The sequence below is a fragment of the Polypterus senegalus genome, chromosome 3 (assembly GCF_016835505.1).
Source record: "Polypterus senegalus isolate Bchr_013 chromosome 3, ASM1683550v1, whole genome shotgun sequence".
Taxonomy (NCBI): domain Eukaryota; kingdom Metazoa; phylum Chordata; class Cladistia; order Polypteriformes; family Polypteridae; genus Polypterus; species Polypterus senegalus.
In genome coordinates this window covers 289,945,172-289,967,343 of record NC_053156.1, presented here as the reverse complement: position 1 = coordinate 289,967,343, position 22,172 = coordinate 289,945,172, and the positions used below count along the sequence as shown (strand labels likewise).

General features: G+C 38.0%; 1 protein-coding gene and 1 long non-coding RNA gene across 3 annotated transcripts in view; one reads left to right on the top strand and one right to left on the bottom strand.

The window, feature by feature from the left end:
* Positions 1 to 4,837: 4,837 nt before the first annotated feature.
* On the bottom strand, positions 4,838 to 21,738 carry timm17a (translocase of inner mitochondrial membrane 17 homolog A (yeast)). The gene is made up of 6 exons (XM_039749411.1): positions 21,635 to 21,738; positions 16,709 to 16,808; positions 11,366 to 11,429; positions 7,857 to 7,985; positions 7,329 to 7,439; positions 4,838 to 6,728 (listed from the first exon to the last, which is right to left on the bottom strand). Exons 1-6 carry the CDS (start codon positions 21,658 to 21,660, stop codon positions 6,658 to 6,660), a joined length of 501 nt encoding a protein of 166 aa, XP_039605345.1. The 5' UTR covers positions 21,661 to 21,738; the 3' UTR covers positions 4,838 to 6,657.
* LOC120526292 overlaps positions 21,317 to 22,172 on the top strand; it is an 18,490-nt gene continuing 17,634 nt past the window's right edge. For both annotated transcript variants that reach the window (XR_005633112.1, XR_005633111.1), the window contains exon 1: positions 21,317 to 21,551. This is a non-coding gene — a long non-coding RNA (uncharacterized LOC120526292). The remainder of the gene's footprint in view (positions 21,552 to 22,172) is intronic.

Sequence of the window (22,172 nt, the reverse complement as noted above, 5' to 3'; positions counted from 1 at the left end):
CTTCACCATGGACCTCCCAACCCCGATTCCTTCATCCTACTTCTCTGTACACTGGCTTCCATCTGATTCTGTCCACTCTCTTACTTCCTCAGTTTTCCAACTCTTTCTTTCATCTCCTCCACATGTTCCTTTACACTACCATGGGTTTAGCATTCTAATTACAAGGTGCTGCCCACCACAACCCTTGAAAACTTACTTCATGTGCCTATGGTTCTTTGCAAGAATATGTCCATGTGTTCTTGTTGCGGAGTTTATCTTAAAGAATCGGCCAAGATACACTGTAGCAATTCCTTTTGTAGTTTTAAACACTTCAGTCATGTCACTTAATATCTTCATTGCCTGAATTGAAAAGGTTCAGCTCCTTCAATTCCTTCTCAATGTTCACACCTCTCAGTTTTCTAATCAGCCTCATCACTCTTCTCTAGACTCTTCCTTTCTTGTAATATGGAGACAAAAATGGACCACAATTCTCCTGGCAAAACATCACTAGTGTGTTATAAAGTGGAAGCATAACCATCCTTGACTTGTACTCCACACCTCTTAATGTTTTAGAACATCAGAACACTCTAGATGAGAACAAGGCATTCAACCCAGCAAAGCTTGCCAGTCCTATCCACTTAATTCTTCCAAAGTAACATCAAGTCGAGTTTTGAAAGTCCCTAACGTCTTACTGTCTACCACACAACTTGGTTGCTTACTTCAAGTGTTTATCGTTCTCTGTGTGAAGAAAAACTTCCTAATGTTTGTGTGAAATTTCCCCTTCACAAGTTTCTGACTGTGTCCCCGTGTTCTTGATGAACTCATTTTAAAGTCACCGTCTCAATCCACTAGACTAATTCCCTTCATAATTTTAAACACTTCAATCATGTCACCTCTTAATCTTCTTTTGCTTAAACTGTAAAGGCTCAGCTCTTTTAATCTTTCCTCATAACTCATCCCCTGTAGCCCTCTAATCAGCCCTGTTGCTCTTCTCTGGACCTTTTCTTGTGCTGTTATGTCCTTTTTGTAGTCTGGAGACCAAAACTGCACCCAATACTCCAGATGAGGCCTCAACAGTGAGTTATAAAGACTGAGCAGAACCTCCTGTGACTTGTACTGCACACATCAAGGCGCTATATAACCTGACATTCTGTTAGCCTTCTTAATGGCTTCTAAACACTGTTTGAGAGTTGATAGTGTCAAGTCCACTATGACTCCTAAATCCTTTTCTTAAAGGGTACACTTCGATTTTCAGACCTCCCATTGTGTATTCAAACCTCACATTTTTACCTCCTACAGTACATATAATACTTTACATTTGCTTACAGTACATGCGTCATGTCCTTACGTTGAAAGAATCCTGCTAGATTAATGCCTTTTGAGTATTTTAAAAACCTGGCTTAGGTCCACACATGGTCTCCACTGCTCAAGACTAAACAGATTTAATTCTCCGAGTTCCTCAGAGTAGGAGTGTAGTGGAAATGCCCCTGTATGTGGACTTAGGTGAACACTTATGCAGTCTATTAACTTGCATTTTAAATTTGTGATCTATTGAGACCATTTTGCAGAGATCTATTTTTCACTTTGACATTAAAGAGTCTTTGTCTATTGATCAGTATCAAACAAGCCAAATGAAATCCAGAGGGATTCAATGTTGTATAACTTCCAAAGGGCTGAATCCTTTTTAAAGGCATTGTAATTACACTAGACTTCCCATGAAATGCTATGTCACAACAAAGAAAAATATGAAATTAACCAATTTTATAAAAAATGATTCAGACACCAACCTTAGTTTCTTCCAATTGAACAGCAAAACCCACTATCAATACAGGGTGGTCCAGATCTAATTATGCAGATCCAGATCACACAAAGACGAGTCTTCGTGTCGTCAGTTCGCACACTTCTCGATGGTACAGGATTTTTCGGGTGATTTTCTATGTAATAAACTTATTAAGTTATAGCGTAATGAAAATTGCATAATTAGATCCGGACCACCCTATATACTGCGAATGGATTGACTTATCTTACATTTACATGTATTATTCACCCCACTTGCCCTCCTACCTAAACCACAGCTGTACACATCTTACTGTATGTTTTATATAATCGGACAAATGGCAGAAAATGTAAGACTAGTGTTGGGTTAACTGATGAGTCAGTGTTGGGGAATGATGATAAACCTAATCACACGACTGATGCTATTGGACTCTTTTACCACACGAGGGCAGCAAAGAACAAATCTACTGTACAAGTAAAGGTGAAATAAAGTCACTGGGCCAAGTTACACATTCAGTGTATTTACAAGCACACACGTTTACTGGGTTAAGGCAGATGCCTGGTTACTTAAAAATCTGCATTAACATGGGCAAGTAATCTTCTGAGGTCTTCTTTGGCAAAAACGATTCAACCTTGTTAAACTGCACAAAAAGAGAATTAAATATCATCACTGGCCACCATGACTCTAAAAATAAGAATGGAGCCGGAGACCATTTTGTTGTGTTTAATAAAAATTGCTGCCCTTCCTGTGCTTTGAAGTAAATTCCCTTCATACATCACCAGCCTGATCCCCCTTCTGATTTGATGTATGAACACTGGTCTCTGCGTCACCCGATCACAGTTTTAACTTATAAAGAGCAGGGCTATAGCTAAACACACACTTTATGAATGTGTTTCTGTTAACCAAATTGCTCGCGACACACTCTTTTCTGTATGACTGAGCTCACAAAGGGGCACCACACTGGTACGTAGGCTTCTTATCTTACACTAAGTTCTGCTGGGATAACAATGCAGGTAACTTCTACTTCAATAAGGTAAGTGTAGTGTTCGGTTACCTGTTATTTTAAAAAGTAATTGGACTATGTATGTGCATTACTTTTTACCCTGCTTCTCTGGAGATTGTGCTACACTCACAGCCCATCAACATAAACTTAGCGATTTCTGTACTATTTTGAGGCATATAATTTTAGCCAGTGATCGCCTGAGCATTTACCTCTGGTGATTTTTCTTGTGGATAAATCCACCTGTAGCTTCTGAAAATGCATGTAATGTGCAGACTACAAAACTTTGAACTGTAACCCACTGAAGGGTTTAAGCAGCTGGCAAAGCTGAAAACAGCTGATATTCAGGGGTATTGGAAAAATTGATCTAAGGATTGGAAAAGTACATTGAGGTTGGTGGCAATAATGTGGAGTACAGAATGAATGAGATTTCTGAGGGGAAAACATGGGGTTAGCTCAATTATTTCTATTAAAGCAAATGGACTTTTGGTATGGTTTAGGAATTTTTAGGATAATCTTATATATATATATATATATATATATATATATATATATATAAAAAGCCAAATACCACTGACTCACTCATCACAAAATCTCCTAAACCATGAGGACCTGGGACTTGAAATTTGGAATGTAGGTTACCCTTGGCCCATAGGTGCTCGCTAAGAAATGGTTTTAAAATTTCGTGATCCAAGCGCGTTCTGTCTGTCTGTCCACTTTTCATGAGAGAACTACTTAACGGATTTAAATCAGGTTGTTTTCTATAATTTGCTTGAACATTCAGTTGATTTTGCGACTTTCTCGTCACGCTAAGTATCATAGTTCGCTTGCGGTACCGATTTATTAGCGTGAATCCGAGAGAGACTCATCGGGCAGCAGGGCACTCCTCAACCACGCGTCTGCCTCGGGGCATAACCTCAGCTCTGCTTAGTTAACAAACGAGAGAACTACTTAACGGATTTAGATCTTTCTTCTATAATTTGCTTGAACATTCCGGTTGATTATGTGACTTCTCTCATTGCGCTAAGAATCATAGTTCACTTGCAGGAGCGATATATTTGCGCTAATCCGAGACAGTGGGTGCGGGCCGAGGGAAGGGGAAGAGAGACATCAGGAGTAGAGAGCTGGACGGGGCCCTCCTCACTGTCCTGTTTCACTAATACACGGGCAAAGCCACGGGGGATGGCTAGTATATATATATATATATATATATATATATATATATATATATATATATATATATAATACGCAAACAAAAGTACTGCAAAATATATATAATAATAACATGAAATGTCAGTATAAATAATCGTATCTCAAAATATATTTTTTATCGCTTACATTTTACATATTTACTTCTTTATTTATTTATGTCACTGACACAGCATGCAATATGAAATTTGAATTCTTAACAGAACATTATGAAGCCAGTCTAAAACAAATGCTTCCCAAATAATTATTTAAATAAGAATTAAGGAAAAACAATTCAAAAGTCATGCAACCTTTTCTATGGAAAACTAATGGATCAAACTAAGTCAGTGTTAAATGTTATGGATGTATTTTGGTTTATTTGTGTATGCAGGTTTTATTTTCTGTTTTGTGTTGTTTGTTATTGTCCTTTGTCTGTATATACAAGGTGCCCCACGAAAAAGTGGCCCGCCTCCACTGAGACGACTCCCAGATGCTATTCGGGAGCATTTCCCAGATGAAAGGATTATTAGTAAGGGTTTATGGCCACCACAATCGCCTGACTTAATCACACGCAATTATTTCTTGTGAGGTCATTTAAAGGGCTGCATGTATGAGACAAATCTGTGGACTGTAAAGGAACTGAAGTTAAACATTGAAAATGAGATACAGAGAATCGATCCCATGACGTTGCAAAGAGTGTACATGAACATGCTGAAACGGGCACAGAGATGTATTGACGCACAAGGAGATCACTTTCGGCATCTTCTGTAAAGGTGGGTACCAAATCTGATTATTTTTCTCTTCACCACGTAATGCAGTCGTACCCTGTACTTGCATATATTTATCCTCTATTACTCTTACTTTATAAATAAAAATTAATAAATTGTATTAACTGGTTTATTGCAGTAAGCTTGTTTAGTTTATTTGTTGAAAAACAGTTTATCACCATGTCCAAACCACAAACAGAGAAAGAAAGTTTATTTAATGTGGGCTCTTATCAATTTCTGGCATCCCAGCTGGAATGTACAACAGAGATCCCACACACATGTGCCACCAAACCAACTGCTTCTCTGAAGTGCAGACCTATGACTAAACTAGCACTCTCTCTTCTAATTAAGGTCATATTCTACTTGAAGGGACACTACACTCTTCTGTCGCAAAGCCCAGATCTTCACAATCCTCTAAGGCAAAGCGGACAAAAAGCTGAACCAGAAGAATTCTTTCAGCTTTTTAGTTAAATAGTAAATCACATTGACACCATGAGAAAGAACTTTAAAGCTAGAAACCACAAAGCACTTATAAAAACAAATGCTTATGGGAATCTGGAACAAAATATTAAGCCATGTGAGGAGATGATAATGGCAGCCTTTACAAAGCTTTCTTAATGAAAAATTGGGAATAAGTGGTTAATGCTTAACCAAACCAGTTTGACAGACTCTGTGAGAAGAAGGAGCAGATAATGGAGTATGTAGGAGCTTTCATTTAGATAGAGAACAAAATTAATTCAGACCTCAACTTCCTGCCTGTCAAAGTGTCAACCTGGAAACATGCATCCTGGAAGCAATAAAGACATGTCCGACTTTACTCCAAAATACCCAAGAAGACCCAAAGCAAAATCCTTGAAAAGTGTTCATTTTTATAAAAAGTTATATATTTTTGAGTATTCATTCAAATCTCACATTATGGTATCCACATACATAAGATGTTTAACCTTAGGTCCAAATACTTTGACCACATAACCCCCTACAGACTTCCTCAAATGTAAAGCTCTACACCCACAATTCAGAGTGCCCACCTCCACATCATACTCCCACGTAAACTGTCAAGATATCAACTATTGGCCTACTAGGTGTTCTGGAACTTTGTGTGGCAGTTTTTAGCTGTACAGGCTCGACATGTTGGTGGTCTTTATGAAGTATCTGACTCTGTGAAATTCAAGGCTCTGGGTCCACAGTATTGCACTTTCAAAAATGCAACTCCTTAACTTATAGTACGTGTCTGGTCCACATTGTCTCTCAGGTACATACTTCTGTTATTCACTGAAAAAGTGAATGTGACCTTCTAAAAAGAGAACAAACTGTAAACTTTCCAGAAGATGACACAATTATTTTTTTCATTCTATGTATTCATTAGGTTGCGAGTTAGCTGGGTGTATTCAGTCAGCAATGGCCACAAAACAGAACTCCACTCTAAAAACATCGAAGCTTGGTAAGACGTGTAATCAAATCTAAACTAAAGAACAGCTAGTGTTTAGGTCCTTGCCTGCCATTGTCTAGTTTTAGAAATTACTATGCACAGTTAGAATTTAATCACTTGCATTACGACTAACGATGATAAATGTGTTCTATTGTACTGTAAATGGAACATGCTAAGGTTACTAAAATAATTTTAATAGCTTCAAAAGTGCTAATTAACCAATTAAAAAAATAAAAAGGGTTTTAGTCTACACTTGTACAAAGCTGTTGATCAGGACAGATTATCAGGAGTATTTCAGGCAAATGATGGGAAATGTTCTTGCTAATGGAATTGAACGTGGCACATACGGCAAGCCACAAGCATGCAGGTCTTCAGGTGAGTGACCCACATCCACGATCCAGAAGTAGTTGTCTCAATTTTAATTTTTTTTTAATTGCTTCAAGACATGCCAGTGTCCAAAAATGCAAGTCCATAATTTAATTTAAAAAAAAATGAACTAAACAGTCCCCTGAATCCTTTACTGATATTGCCTGAAGTCTCCAAAAGATGGTGAAGGCATCTGAGTGGGTTCCTCAGCAAACTGTGGTGCTAAGAAAAGAGAAACAAAATTATCTTAAAAGGATCATGAAAAAACCCTTACCATTGAGACACAAAACTGTAAGTTTAATGTCTCTTTGTCATGCTCTCCTTCATTTTAAGCAGAGAATACCACATTTATTAAGAAAAAAAAACCAAATGTAAGGCTTTACTTTGCACTTCTCAGACCAATTTGGGAGAATCTCAAGAACCAGAAATCTTTTAATAAGACAACTCTGACATGTACCTTCTTTCCCTAAACAGCAAACTCTGCCACATATTGCCCTTCATAATTAATTTAGACCCCTTTGACATTAACAAGTCTTTTTTTACTGCTGATTAATGTAAAAAAAAATCCACTGTGATTCAGCGCTGTATAAAACTTGAAAACATCCCAGGGGGTAAAAATACTTTTTATAGCCACTGTAATTGGAGCCTCTTCTTTTAAACAACTTGAACAAGTTCCTTCTTTCTGACAGCATTACCTGATGCCAACAAATGACTTGCTGATCTGCTTACTTCACAGCTGGCTTGGAACCTCCACTGTAAAAAGTTGGATAAGGGCATTTGGATGTAATCCCACTACTAACTCCACTACCATACCCAACTTACCAGTTTGAAACTGTGAAGATGCAAATCTTGTTAAAAGAATACCAGCACCCTCTATGAGTGCTAGTAAGATACCACCCATAGCAGCTGACCCAACCATCGCTACTGGACCATCTGTTGGCAAAAGAAATTCAATTGGTTAAATACCCTCCTTGATGTAGATGTTACTTTATTCTTTAACAATAACTAAAATGATGATATTCTCTAAATAAAGTGTCTGTTAAGTCTTCATTCCTTGAAGAAAAAGAGAGACTACACTGGAATATTGACTGGGAGTCACAAGTCAAGCAGCTTTGTGTAACGGGATACGTAGAAATACAAGCACGAAAAACAGTTTAAAAATATCCATGGAGCCTGTGGAACAGCTTGAATATTGAAGCAACATATAATAATTTATGACGCAATTCTGTCACACATCTCCCTATATAAGGTAAAGAACAAAAATATGAAGTGACCAAACAAAGGTATGGTTGGTGTTCTATGTACCATCTACTATTTCTGTTAACCCCCAGCACAGAAAAATATACTTACTTCTTGCTGCCAATATTGCCCCAGTCATGGCACCACTGGTGATTGAGTTCCAAGGGTCCTCTTTTCCTCTGACCTTCACTAAACCACAGTCAATCATAGAGAACAGACCACCCCATACTGCGAAGCTGCCTGTTTAAATAATACAGAATACATTACAAAAAATAACAGCGTCATGCCATGTTCAAATACGTAGAATGGGATGACCGTCATTTTGTTGATGATCACTGGTATTTGCTTTAGTCCCTCCCCAACCCCATAAAAGTATCAGAAAGCCTTATAAAAAGGGGTTATGTACTAGTTTGAAGATGATATACAGTAATGTCAAGCCACTGTGAAGCCAGTCATTCTAAAACAAGCAACATGACATCCAGATCTAAAGCCACTGTTTTTGCTTTGCTGGCAGCTTATGAAATAACTTAATTCTGCTTGTTATTCTTACACACAGATCTCACTGCTCAAAAGTGACAAAAGTAGCAAGTGACATCTGGCCTATAGAAATATGTCAAGTAAGACAAAGCTGGTAAAGAAGTTTACTGGCTAAGGTTTTAGCCTCCGAGGTTCCTATAAAGATTCTGAACACCTCAAATCAACATCCAGCACTCAAGTTGTAAAACTATGGAATCAAATGTAATGTACCTGTAAAGTTTATAGGAATGGTGATCATTATAAAAGACAAAATATAAAAGACAAAGCAGCATGTGACCCTAGGAAAATATCATTGTGATTCCAAAATGTTTTACTTTTGTACATCAAAGAAAATGAACTTTGTCAGGAGATTAGCTACCCACAAAAATGTCAATTCACTTTTTAAAACTTAAAGGTTTAGTTAGCAGAGCCATTTTTATCAAGATATTTTTTACCTAATCCTAAACAAATGGCAAAGGCACTGAGATGGTTTTAGAATTGCTGTAACTGAAGGGGATTTAACATTAAACTTTTAAGTGATGAGTAAACCTTGCTTAAAATTCGCTATATGAACATTTAAAGTGGTTTATTTTCTTTACTTTTATCCTCTTTTATTACCTGTAACATATGCTGTATGCCAGCAATTTTTCCTCTTTACACTTAATGATTTCCCCCTCCCCTTGACTACCTGTGCAACGCACACAAGCAGCCCACTAAATGATGCTGTCAAGTAAAAACAAACATTTGTTTAAAATTGCTGTAATAAATGTTAAATTGTGTGTAGAAGTCGGTTCAGTGACATTTGTGAGAAAACAAGATAAGAACTGAGATATGATCATTGTGCTGGCTTCTTCAGTTTCTTTTTATATCTGAATAAATCAGAATACATACAGAAAAAAAAAATTCAAAGGAAACCTGTCATTTAAGTAGCTGGGTTAGGCATTTTAGTCAAAGTGAATTCTGATTTTATCAAGACAGTAACATCTGTCCTGTAACTTGGCAAAAAAAAAAATGATATAACTGTTCACAGTGGTGTGAAAAACTATTTGCCCCCTTCCTGATTTCTTATTCTTTTGCATGTTTATCACACAAAATGTTTCTGATCATCAAACACATTTAACCATTAGTCAAATATAACACAAGTAAACACAAAATGCAGTTTTAAATGATGGTTTTTATTATTTAGGGAGAAAAAAATCCAAACCTACATGGCCCTGTGTGAAAAGTAATTGCCCCTTGTTAAAAATAACCTAACTGTGGTGTATCCCCCCTGATTTCAATTTCCGTAGCCACTCCCAGGCCTGATTACTGCCACACCTGTTTCAATCAAGAAATCACTTAAATAGGAGCTGCCTGACACAGAGAAGTAGACCAAAAGCACCTCAAAAGCTAGACATCATGCCAAGATCCAAAGAAATTCAGGAACAAATGAGAACAGAAGTAATTGAGATCTATCAGTCTGGTAAAGGTTATAAAGCCATTTCTAAAGCTTTGGGACTCCAGCGAACCACAGTGAGTGCCATTATCCACAAATGGCAAAAACATGGAACAGTGGTGAACCTTCCCAGGTGTGGCCGGCCGACCAAAATTACCTCAAGAGTGCAGAGGCGACTCATCCGAGAGGTCACAAAGACCCCAGGACAACGTCTAAAGAACTGCAGGCCTCACTTGCCTCAATTAAGGTCAGTGTTCACGACTCCACCATAAGAAAGAGACTTGGCAAAAACGGCCTGCATGGCAGATTTCCAAGACGCAAACCACTGTTAAGCAAAAGAACATTAGGGTTCGTCTCAATTTTGCTAAGAAACATCTCAATGATTGCCAAGACTTTTGGGAAAATACCTTGTGGACTGATGAGACAAAAGTTGAATTTTTTGGAAGGCAAATGTCCGTTACATCTGGCGTAAAAGGAACACAGCATTTCAGAAAAGAACATCATACCAACAGTAAAATATGGTGGTGGTAGTGTGATGGTCTGGGGTTGTTTTGCTGCTTCAGGACCTGGAAGGCTTGCTGTGATAGATGGAACCATGAATTCTACTGTCTACCAAAAAATCCTGAAGGAGAATGTCCGCCATCTGTTCGTCAACTTAAGCTGAAGCGATCTTGGGTGCTCAACAGGACAATGACCCAAAACACACCAGCAAATCCACCTCTGAATGGCTGAAGATAAATAAAATGAAGACTTTGGAGTGGCCTAGTCAAATTCCTGATCTGAATCCAATTGAGATGCTATGGCATGCCCTTAAAAAGGCGGTTCATGCTAGAAAACCCTCAAATAAAGCTGAATTACAACAATTCTGCAAAGATGAGTGGGCCAAAATTCCTCCAGAGCGCTGTAAAAGACTCATTGCAAGTTATCATAAGCGCTTGATTGCAGTTATTGCTGCTAAGGGTGGCCCAACCAGTTATTAGGTTCAGGGGGCAATTACTTTTTCACACAGGGCCATGTAGGTTTGAATTTTTTCTCCTAAATAATAAAACCATCATTTAAAAACTGCATTTTGTGCTTACTTGTGTTATATTTGACTAATGGTTAAATGTGTTTGATGATCAGAAACATTTTGTGTGACAAACATGCAAAAGAATAAGAAATCAGGAAGGGGGCAAATAGTTTTTCACACCACTGTATATGAGTCAGTTTAGAGTTCTAATATATCCCCATGTTGATGCTGAGAATTTTGTACTTAACTCGTGTGTTCCTAGATTTTAGAAGTCAATTTGGAGTTCTGATATTTCCATGTGGATGTTGAGAATTTTGTATTTTACTCTCGTGTTTCATTTTTTTCTGCCGGTAAACATGTTGTGTTAAAGTAATAACCTGCCTAAATAAAAAGAAAAAATTTGTGCAGGATAAAGCAAAGTGTTTATAATTATTTGCACAATTTATTATTTACAATGGATGTATTAACATATCATGACATTACAGTTTACTGTGCTAATTAATTAGCCTTTTATGAGGTTGGAAAATGTGTTTATTTTTTCACAATAATTTAAGTTTAGAGGTAACCCCTCAAACAAAACCTTCAAATCTTAAACAAGAAATTGTAAATGGGGATATGGGTCACTAGATTAACATAAATAATATACACAACACCACTCACCTCCAAGCTGTGGTGCTCTGGTTTTTATTGCTGTCAAGCTTCCTCGCATTCTATGACTTATGCCCTATAAAAAGAGACAAACATTCACAGTGAATAATCACTTCTGAAAACCAGGAAAACAACTGTCCAGTGCTAGAGAAGACGATGCATTTTTGTGGACACAACAAGTCAAACAGAATTTCAACAAGACTTCTTAAAGCCTGAGCATCAAAGAGTATTATACAAAAAGTCTTTAGATCAGAGATAAATGCTCAAAACAAAATGCAAATATTTCTAAATTTGTTATAAATTCAAAAAAAAAAAACCACACACACAAACTGCTCTGTTTTTCTAAATGCAGAATAAGAAACAAAAAAGCCCCAGTTGATTAAAATAAGATCAGTGCCTCGCTGATTGTGAAACTGGTTGGAACAAAAACTTTCAACCACAGCTCAGGACTGAGTGTAACAACCAGTATGGTAGAATATAGTGCTGAGAGGTATACTGGTTCATACCGAAAACCGTTTTTTTATTTTTGTTATGATATGGATTTTTCTTATAACGCAACAACGGTTTAAATAGCGTAAACAATGTTTGGAACGTGGAGCAGTGGGAAACTGTTTAAGTGGGGACCTTTTTCACTGCTACGCCCTAAACACACATGCAATGGAGTGCAAGCGTTAGTGGAGGTATTGAATGGTGAAAAATGACAGAGAACATTCAGAAACTGAAGCTGTAGCAGACGATAAAGTAGAACATGATGACACAGAAGAACTTTTACTGAAAAAAGGAGCCATGTCTGTTGTCTGAAGATACTTTGGTTTTAAAAGGTCAGATGTGGACCAAACAACTATTTACTGCAAATGTTGTTGAGCTAAAGTTGCTGCCGGAGGCAGCAACACGAGCAATTTACTGCACCACCTTAGCCGCAAACATGCTTTGGAGTTCCATGAATGCATGGAACTAAGATTGGCACCCTCCACGTCCTCAGGTAAAACTGAAAAAACTAGAGGACACTCGAGTCAGACGTCACTTGTAGATGCGTTTGCTAGAGGTACTGCCTACGACAATAAAAGCAAGCAGTGGATCGAGATAACTAACGCCATTACAATCCATATAGCCAAAGACATGGTTCCGCTTAAGTACTGTGGAGAAAGGTGGATTCAGGGCTATGATCAAAACACTGGATCCCAGACATGTGATCCCAAGTCGCAAGTACTTTAGCCAAACTGCGATCCCCAACTTGTACCAAGAACACGAGGGAAATTACAAACAGAGGTGGCTACAGTCCCTGACTATTCAACAACAGCAAATATGTGGTCAAGTTGCACTATGGAGCCATATCTGAGCCTGACAATTCATTTTATAAATGATGACTGGCTATTGAAAAGTTATTGCCTCCAAACAAGCTATTTTCCAAATGACCACACTGGCGAATTACTTGCTGCAGACTTGCTGGAAGCACTCGATTCCTGGGGGCTTATAGAGCAGAGGCAAGTGTCCCTCACAACGGACAGTGGGGCCAACAAAAAGAAGGCTATCAAGATTAACAACTCCAGTGCTTTGGACACAGACTTCACACAGCCATAGGTATATAATAGTTATTAAAATAATAAAATATTTTAACTGATGGAAGTAAAAAAATACCAAAGTAATAGGAAATGTACAATGAATGTGTGTATAATCAGTTTTCTGTTATCTCTATTATCAGTCAGTACAGGCAGTCCCCTATTTACGATTATTAGAAAAACTACACTACTACCAGCACAAGTGAAAAATAGGCAATGCAATTCTAGTATGTAAAAAAAGATTCATCCTTTTGCTTGATCATTGCAAATTTTCAGAATTTTACAAAAAAGCATCATATTACAGAAAGTCTTCATACTTAAGATCCATAACATCACAGCAGTTTTACGTTCATTACACAAGATGTGAGCCTGTGATTATGAAAATGCATGCAAAGAAAATCAGTGGAACCCACCATGAATTGGTATGCAATAAATCACCTCACAGCAGCCCCTGAATGTTAGGCAGAAAGAAGGTGAAATCCCTTGGGAGAAGAAAGACTGTTCAGATGCTAAATGTCAACTGCAGAGAGAAGATGAAATCCCTTGGGCGGAAGTCAAACTTTGAAGATGTGAATTAGGTTTACGGTAAAGGATAAATTTAGTATTTTTCAAAGTCAAACTTACTCCTTCAAAATCATGGTTATTTATTAATTTTTCAAAAAACTTCTGAATAAAAGTATTTTTATAAATTTCAAAAATACCTTGTCTGATTGTGGCTCACAATAGGACTAGTAGATAACACAAGTCCATATGTGAATGGAAAGGCCCTAAAGCTTAGTGAATTGCATACATTTTTCAAGCCTGAAATGTTATCAAGTATTAACTTGTGTGTTGAGATTGCACACACATATTGCAAAACAGCTTATCAATGTTGTTTTAAGAAGGTTAAAAAACCAAACCATTGCTGTGATAGTCACTCGTTTGACAAGGAGACTTTGCCTGTCGTTTTCTTTGGCAGGATCTTTTAGGACTAGAGTGTGGATTCACCTTGAAAAGTCATTAGCAAGCAGTTTAATTTACACCGAATGCTGATGCGCTGATATTAATTGCTGTCTCTGTCCTGAAGACAACTAGGAAAAAGCACACTTATGATCTCTTATATTCTTCAACTATACATAAGCTTACTTCATGATTTCAGCAGTCACTTCCGCCATGTGGCAAAATGTGCTCTCACCTTACTCCACTCAACCAGGGTCAGAGGTCACATCAGGGGCACAATTTCAGTTAACATTAATTCTACTAACCACGCAAACAGCACTAATAATCTGTCATGTGAGGTACGGTTAATAGAGCCTTCAAATAAAAAAACAGTTTTCAGTCTCAGCTGGTGGTGTGTCTGCAATCTACACCCTCACCTACCCAAAGGTAGTACAGAACTGTCATTTCCTGCCAAACAGCAGTAAGTTCTCCTTTAGTTTTGAATGCACCCCCCATGTAATTATAGATTGATTGCTATTTGTACAAAGTACAATAATGAATCACTTATGTGGTTTTCTGCTACTCTGTATAAATCTGTAGGCTACTGTACTGTATATAAAATAACAGCACAGAACGTAATAGGCGAATTGTAAGAGTCATTTAGGAAAAAATAATCATATGATCTCAGCTTGCATCTGCCTGTTATTAGAAGCCAAGGAAGAACATAACTGTTGAAAAAAACTGCCGCTCGCGTATGTGGATTTCACTTTCACTAAACAACAAATCTTTTAATTCTCGCAGATACGCCTCTTCATTGGGAAGAAACTACTTTGCCCTGATGGCAACATGAATTACACAATCTACAAGTCTCCGACTTCAAGTTTAAATCCGAAGAATATATTCGATCCCTTTTCGCTGTTCCGTTATTTCATTGAGTAATAATTTCCGTTTGCTTGCGCTAATGCGATCTTTACCATCTTTTTTTTTTTGAGACTTTCGAGTTTTAGTACTTTCATTCTCTCTAACCTGCTCTGCATGTGTATCGCGCCAACGTTTTTGAATTCTCTGCGACGTTCTACTTTGTCGTCTACTTTTTGTCTTTTATTTCCGGCCCTGGGCATGGTTAAATCTCTTGGCACAAAGTCTCATCTCAGAGGACTTGAAAGTATCCCTCTGAAAAAGTCACATCTTGTCCCAGGCTAAAAAGTCTCATCTCGTTCCAGGATTTTTTTTATATAATAGAGAGACAAGAACAGGCCGCTCATTTTCTTTTAAATTACAAAAAAACGCTTCACTTTAGAACACAATTTAATGTAACAAATTAATATGTACCATGATTGTGATGAAATTACTTGAACTTGAAAACACCAAACTTATGCTTTAAAAGAGAAAATAAATGATGAGGAGTGGCCAAAAAAGACAGAGAGTAGGACACACAAGAAGATAGAGAGCTTGAATTAGCTGTGTACAGCAGGAAGAGTAAATGTGAGATGGTGTAAGGCAAAAGATGGTAAATAAAATATAAGCTCAATGAAAACAAGATCTCTCTCTGCTTAACAATCATTATTTGGCTTTACCCAGTCCTAGTCACCATTTATAATTTTATCATTCGGTTTTATTTTCGCACAATACAATCACCAGATACTTCATTAACTGCTTGTTAATACAAATATCTAATCAGCCAATCGCAAGGCAGCAACATACTGCATTTTGGCAAGTAGATATTGTCAAGACGACCTTCTTAAGTTCAAACCAAGCATCAGAATGGAGAAGAAAGGTGATTGAAGTGGGTTTGATCATGGCATAGTTGTTGATGCCAGACGGGCTGGACCGAATATTTTAGAAACTGCTGATCTACTGAGATTTTCACACACAACCATCTTTAGGGTTTACAGAGAATGGTCCAAAAAGGGGAAAATATCCAGTTGACTGGGTAAAAATGCCTTGTTGATGCCAGAGGTCAGAGGAAAATGGCCAGACTGGTTTGAGCTGTCAGAAGGGCAATAGTAACTCAAATAAGCACTCGTTACAACCTAGGTATGCAGAAGAGCATCTCTGAATGCACAACACTTCCAACCTTGAAGCAGATGGGCTACAGCAGTGGGTGCCACTCCTCTCAGCTAAAAACAGGCAACTGAGACTACAGTTTGCATGGGCTCACCAAATTAGACAATAGAAGATTGTAAAAACGTTGCCTGGTCTGACGAGTCTCAATTCGGATGGCAGGAACAGAATCTGGCGTCAACAACATAAATGCATGGATCCATCCTGCCTTGTATCAATGGTTCAGACTGGTGGTGATGGTGTAATGGTGTGGGGGATACTTTCTTATCACACTTTGGGCCCCTTAGAACCAACTGAGCATTGTTTAAATGCCACAGCCTACCTAAGCATTTTTGCTGATAATGTCCATCCCTTTATGATTGCCATGTACCCATCTTCTGATGGCTACTTTCAGGAAGATAACGCAACAAGTCATAAAGCTCAAATTATCTCAAACTGCTTTCTTGAACTTGACAATAAATTCACTGTACTCAAATGGCCTCCACAATCACCAGACCTCAATCCAATAGAGCACCTTTGGGATGTGGTGGAACAGGAGATTAGCATCATGAATATGCAGCCACTGCGTGATGCTGTCATGTCAATATGGACCAAAATCCCTGAACACTTCCAGCACCTTGTTGAATCCATGACATGCTGTATGAATTACGGCAGTTCTGAAGGCAAAAGGGGGTCCAGCCCAGTACTAGCAAGGTGTACCTAATAAAGTGGATGGTGAGTTTATATTGCAGAGCATCATGGAGTAAATGTCGGAGTTAAAAGATTTATACACTATGCTCACTTTAAACTGTTCAAGAGTCCCTTTAATACTTACCACAGGAGAATTACGGAACCCTTTAACTGCATGGAAGATGCTGCCACCAATAGCTCCCATTGTGAATGCACCTCCACAATCATCCACTATCCGCCAGGGACTTTAAAACAAGAAAGAAAAGTGAATCTCAGGGTTAGATGACAAACTTACTTGACTTTTTTGAATACTGACACACTCACCATTAAGAAATTACTCAACTAGATTAAGGTTACACACCATATGAGAAGGGAATGCAATCAGGGTAATCACACAATATACAATACAGCACAGAAATACCAATACAATCTTAAACAATACAAAGTAATGCCTCCTTCAGTATTACCTTAATATTACAAATTCCTGCTAGATGATCAAACTAGGTCTGACTTTCTGTTTTGGCAGGGGGAATATCCCTTGACAAATGGGAAGGAATTTCATCCTATTTTCATTTACAGCAACTTTTTAAAGCTAATTCCAAAAAAACACACTTGTCAGGAAGTCACATTTCTGTGATATTCCTTGTGTGTAATATGCATCAGTATATGGTCGTCACATTAGCTAGTTAATAACACCAACTAAAGAGTAATATTTAATTGATAAATACAATACAAATTTGAAATATTATAAACTACTGATGCTTTAACTTCACAAATCTTTCCCAAAACCTCTTCATATTTGTTCCACCTTTAAGGACACTTTTGTGGAACTGAACTGGTCAACTGAATATTACATATATTTTTCTAAAAATAGATTCTGCCCCATTATTTTCAATATGCTTCATATAAATTAATCAGACTTTGTCATTTCTTATGTCTGTGTACACTACCTACCATATGTATTTATGTGCTCTCACTCCATTCATCACATTTTACTTGTTATACTAATGAAAATTATTTTGACACCAAAAACCCAAGTAATGACTCAGATTTAGTATTTGCTGATTTGTTATCAGTAATGAAGAAACTGTGAGTCTTTGCAATTATTTACTTCCGTTAGCACATTACATGTTGCATCATTAGAAAGACTTATCTTGTTCTACAATTATGAGCCGAACCATAAGAACATCCAAACAATACATAACTTTTGAAACATCAGCAAAATAAATTTTATTTAGGAAAGAATATACAGTTTAGCTCATTTTGTCACGATTAGAAACTTGACACTTTATTTGCAACTTGCCTCGATTTTCACTTACTAAAACTGTACTCAACACCCTATTTAAGTACCCCCGTCCAAAATGCGCAATTTACACTATGAACATTAGAGTAGAATGCACTGGACACTTCAAAGCAACATGTAACTTTTGGTGACCCATCACAGAGAAGTTTTGTAATGGGAAATGGACACTTATTGGTAATTATATGAAATGCAAGGTTGCTGTCACAGCTAAGATAGATAGATAGATAGATAGATAGATAGATAGATAGATAGATAGATAGATAGATAGATAGATAGATAGATAGATAGATAGATAGATAGATAATTTTACTAATCCCTAGGGGAAATTCACAATGAAGAACATGTCATAATGTAGTAAATTAAAAGATTTACACAAATTTGTAAGGAGGTTCAATGGTTAGTACTATTGCTTAGCAGCAGCAGAGTCATGAGTTGAAAGTCATCCTGGATATTGCCTGTGTATAGATGCCACGTTCTTCCCCTGTCCATATGCCCACCAATCACCCTAAAAACTTATACTCAAAGTTAAATGTCGACTATAAACTTGCCCATTGTAGATGTGTGTTCTTGGTTCTTGCATGGCGCCCAATGGTCTCTGTGGAGGCATCAGCAGCCTGCAATCTTGAACTTGGTAGGTTAGGAGCACAAGCTGATACAGCGCTTTGCCACACCCATCACATGACAAACCACCTTAGGATCCCAGATTAGGACCCGAGTGCAGCCATGCAATGGGTGACACCTCTGCACCACACTAGCTCAGATAAAATGGAACAGCGTGAGGTTTTTATGGTGGCTGGAGTGCCAATTTTGCCACCAACCACCAAGTTTTTCCTGCAGGTTGTAGGAGATACTAAACCGTATCAGCACTAGCCTGGCAAATGAAACCTTATGTCAACATGGATAATCTAACTCTAAAATGGCAAAGTCTGTCTTCTAAATACATTTTTACAGTTATTAATGATTAACGTTAAGATTTGTCCACTTTGATTTTTAAATTGAAGATATGGTGCTGTCATTGCACACCCAAGCGTTGGCTCATCCCAACTGCCTTTTGGACAAGCTGCGAACTTTAGAGATTTTGTAAGCTGAGTCTAGAGGATTTGTACGTTACCTTACATCTACAGTACTTACAACATCTGATAATGTAAAAGAAACTGAGAACCTAAAGTAGGATATATATTAAATATTCCCATACTCCGCTGCTAGCACACCAATCACAGATGACAGATGCCTAACTAGCTATGTTACACCTCATCAGAGGAGCAGCTTGTCCTAGAATGGAAAAGGGTGAATATCTAGAGCGAGGATAAAAGTAAGATGGAAAAGTTTCACAGTTGACCTGCCTCCATATAATGAGGAAAGGTTGATTGCTCCTAAAAAAGTTGTATGAACTGACACATTTCGTGATGAGTCATGGTGAGTTCAGGTTTTGTGGCATTTTGAGTATTGCAGAACGCTGGCTTAAACATTTTATTTCAGGTATTATTTAATGCTGGACAGGTTTTATCTGATATGATCAAAAGGAGTGGAAAAGGCAGGAGAGGGACTGGAGATTTATGTGAATGAGCAATAGTGAAAAAGTAAGCACAGTACAAGTAAAACTAACTTGTTTGATCCAGATATTGAAATGCTGAGTGAATTTGTCAGTATTACTATCAAGGAGGATATATTATATCATCCTTATTAACATTCATTAACTCAGTAACAGAAATGATCCATTCTTGATGAATAATTCTGAACCTCAAATGCTGGTGACTTCAACCAGGGGACATTAGAAGGTACAAACATTATTTATTATGTTCCATTTGTGGACACAACAAGCTAGACCTGCTCTGTTGAAATGTCAATGTCTTTAAATTTACGTCTGTGGTAGAACTGGTCAGGACCAACCACATCTTATTGACACCTACAAGTCTGTTATTCACAGTAGCACTCTTTAATAATCCAAGCTAGATGTTCTTGTGTGTGTTTGGTGGGAGTGAATTGTTAATATGTTTATATTTTTCTTGAGATTCTGTAAAGTTTTAATTTCCCTATGAGGAAAACAAAGTATTGTCTATCAAAAATAATTATGATGAAAACCAGAAAATTTAAGAGTGTACCCAAAACAACTGCTTAAAAGCTCAATATATTAGATTACTAATCCATTCTAGTTTCAGAACTAGCCTTTCCAAGCAGCAATGGGCACAAGGCAATAACCAAGGTGGTTTGAGTGGGTAGCCACACTTCATCATCCCTCAACCTTAACATGGCTGCGACTCGAGTCCTCTGCTATACTCCCTCTACACATGTAACTTTAACATCATTGTCACATTTTTCCAACGACACAGCTGTGGTGTGCCTGATCTCTAACAACAATAAACAGGCTTACCTGGATGAAGTGAAGAGTCTGCCACACTGCTGTCAGGACAACAGTCTACTGACTGTCAGCCAGACAGAGGAGCTAATTGTGAACTTAGGGAGAAAACAGCAGAGGCACTACGATCTCTCAGAATAAATAACGTTCAGGTGGTTAGGTTGGGCAGTTTCACACAACTCAGTATTCACACCAATGAGGACCTCGACCTGGTCCAAATACAATGACAACCTTGATGAAGAATGTCTGACAACATCTTTATCATCTCAGATACTAAAGAGTTTCTATATATTCACCATTGAAAGTATCCTGAAGGGAAGCAGTCCCAGCTGGTTCGGAAAAAACCTAGGCTCTGCAGAGAGTGATTGGGACAGTCAGCTTAACACATCACTGGGGGTGACTTTCTAATTTCCAGGACATCTACACCAAGCGATGTTGGACCAGGGCAAAGAAAATCATCCAAGGTACCAAAGATCCCAAAATTGGCCTCTTCTCTCTGTTGTAATAGTGGAAATTCTATGACTGCCTAAGAATCAGTTCAGGGTGACTGAGGAGGGGCCTCTGTTCAGGTACTTGAATCATGAACAAGGACAGCACCAACAGCTACATTAAACCCTATTGTTAACTCTACTGTATATTTTATGCATTTTTTTCCAATATTAATATAATGATGTCATTGTACAAGCTAATATTTACAGAATTAAGTATTTATTAATGATTGTCTTTTCTTTTCTTTCATTAACCAATCCTGGAGTTCGGCAACTAAGGCTCCATACTCTATTGTGTATAACTGTATGTGACAAGTAAAATTTGATTTGATAGCCAGACCTTTACGGAGCACCAGTCCATTTCCAGGCACACTTACACTGGCACAACTCAGATTACAAAAACAAACTAAAAACATGTTTTCCGTATATATGAGGAAGCAACAACAAAAAAAGACAAAATAGCCACGCTATTTGCCTTAAGTAAAATCAGTACTGGAAGTCAGCCTGCAACACACCAGTCTTGAGTTTCAAAAGGAAAAATCTTGCTGGCAGTATGACAGTCCTGGCACACACACACACACACACACACACACACAGAGAGAGACGCCTACGATCAAGGGTTCCGATTGGTACAGTCAACCAATAACGACCTAATGACAAGTAAATACATTTTTTCTGGGCCAACGTAAATGATAGGTTGGATCGACGTGTTGGTAACAACACACAGCTCGAATAAACGTCTCTGTAACAGTGACGCGGACACGTTTCACTATCAAGGGCACAGCAGAAAGGCAAACCAAAGGTCTAGACAGAGGCCGTCCGGGGGCTGCTCCTGAAAAAGGTGAGTACCTACTACATAACTGTGCTTATGCGGCAAAGCACAACCTTGTTGGCTAAAAAAAATACCCTAAAAACATCACTTACCAAGGTTCTCGAGCATATTCCTCCATTTTCACCTGCTTGCGGCCGACCGACAATGACGAAAGGGCGGTCTCCAGAGCCGGCGCTCACGTGCTACGCGCATTGATGACGTTGTCGAGCGCAGAGCATGTCGGGAGTTGTAGTTCTACAGGAGACCGCCGAAACTGTGGTTCTCAGGTTCAGTCCAGAGGGTCCTCTGTGGCTGCAAATTTATATTTCAAACCATTTCAGAACGCAGGTCTGCAAAATCAAGCTCATGAAACATTGTTTTAATCGTGAATAGTTGTTGTGTTCGTCAAGCTTTTTGGGACCCCCTCCTCTCTCATTTTTAGCTCTCCAGAACTCGTTTTAGTCCTTTATGGACTATATTTCATGTAGGAAATTACACCCGTAGGATAAAGAGTAAAGCAATAGGTGTTTTCAGAAAAAATGACCAGAAGGACTTAAAGTTGTACATACCACATCAAATGACAGCAGTGGTTCACCCCCTAATGGGATACAAGGGATAAAAGTTACTTCTTTTTACAAATGTTCAAAAAAA

Bases quoted from the DNA above. Each gene is read 5' to 3' on its own strand.
- timm17a (XM_039749411.1), bottom strand. From the start codon at position 21,660: ATGGAGGAATATGCTCGAGAACCTTG. The intron at 7,440-7,856 runs GTAAGTATATTT...TTTTGCCAACAG, and splicing joins GGCAATATTGGCAGCAAGAA to ATGGTCCAGTAGCGATGGTT. The intron at 6,729-7,328 runs GTAAGTTGGGTA...CTCTTTTCTTAG, and splicing joins ATCTTCACAGTTTCAAACTG to CACCACAGTTTGCTGAGGAA.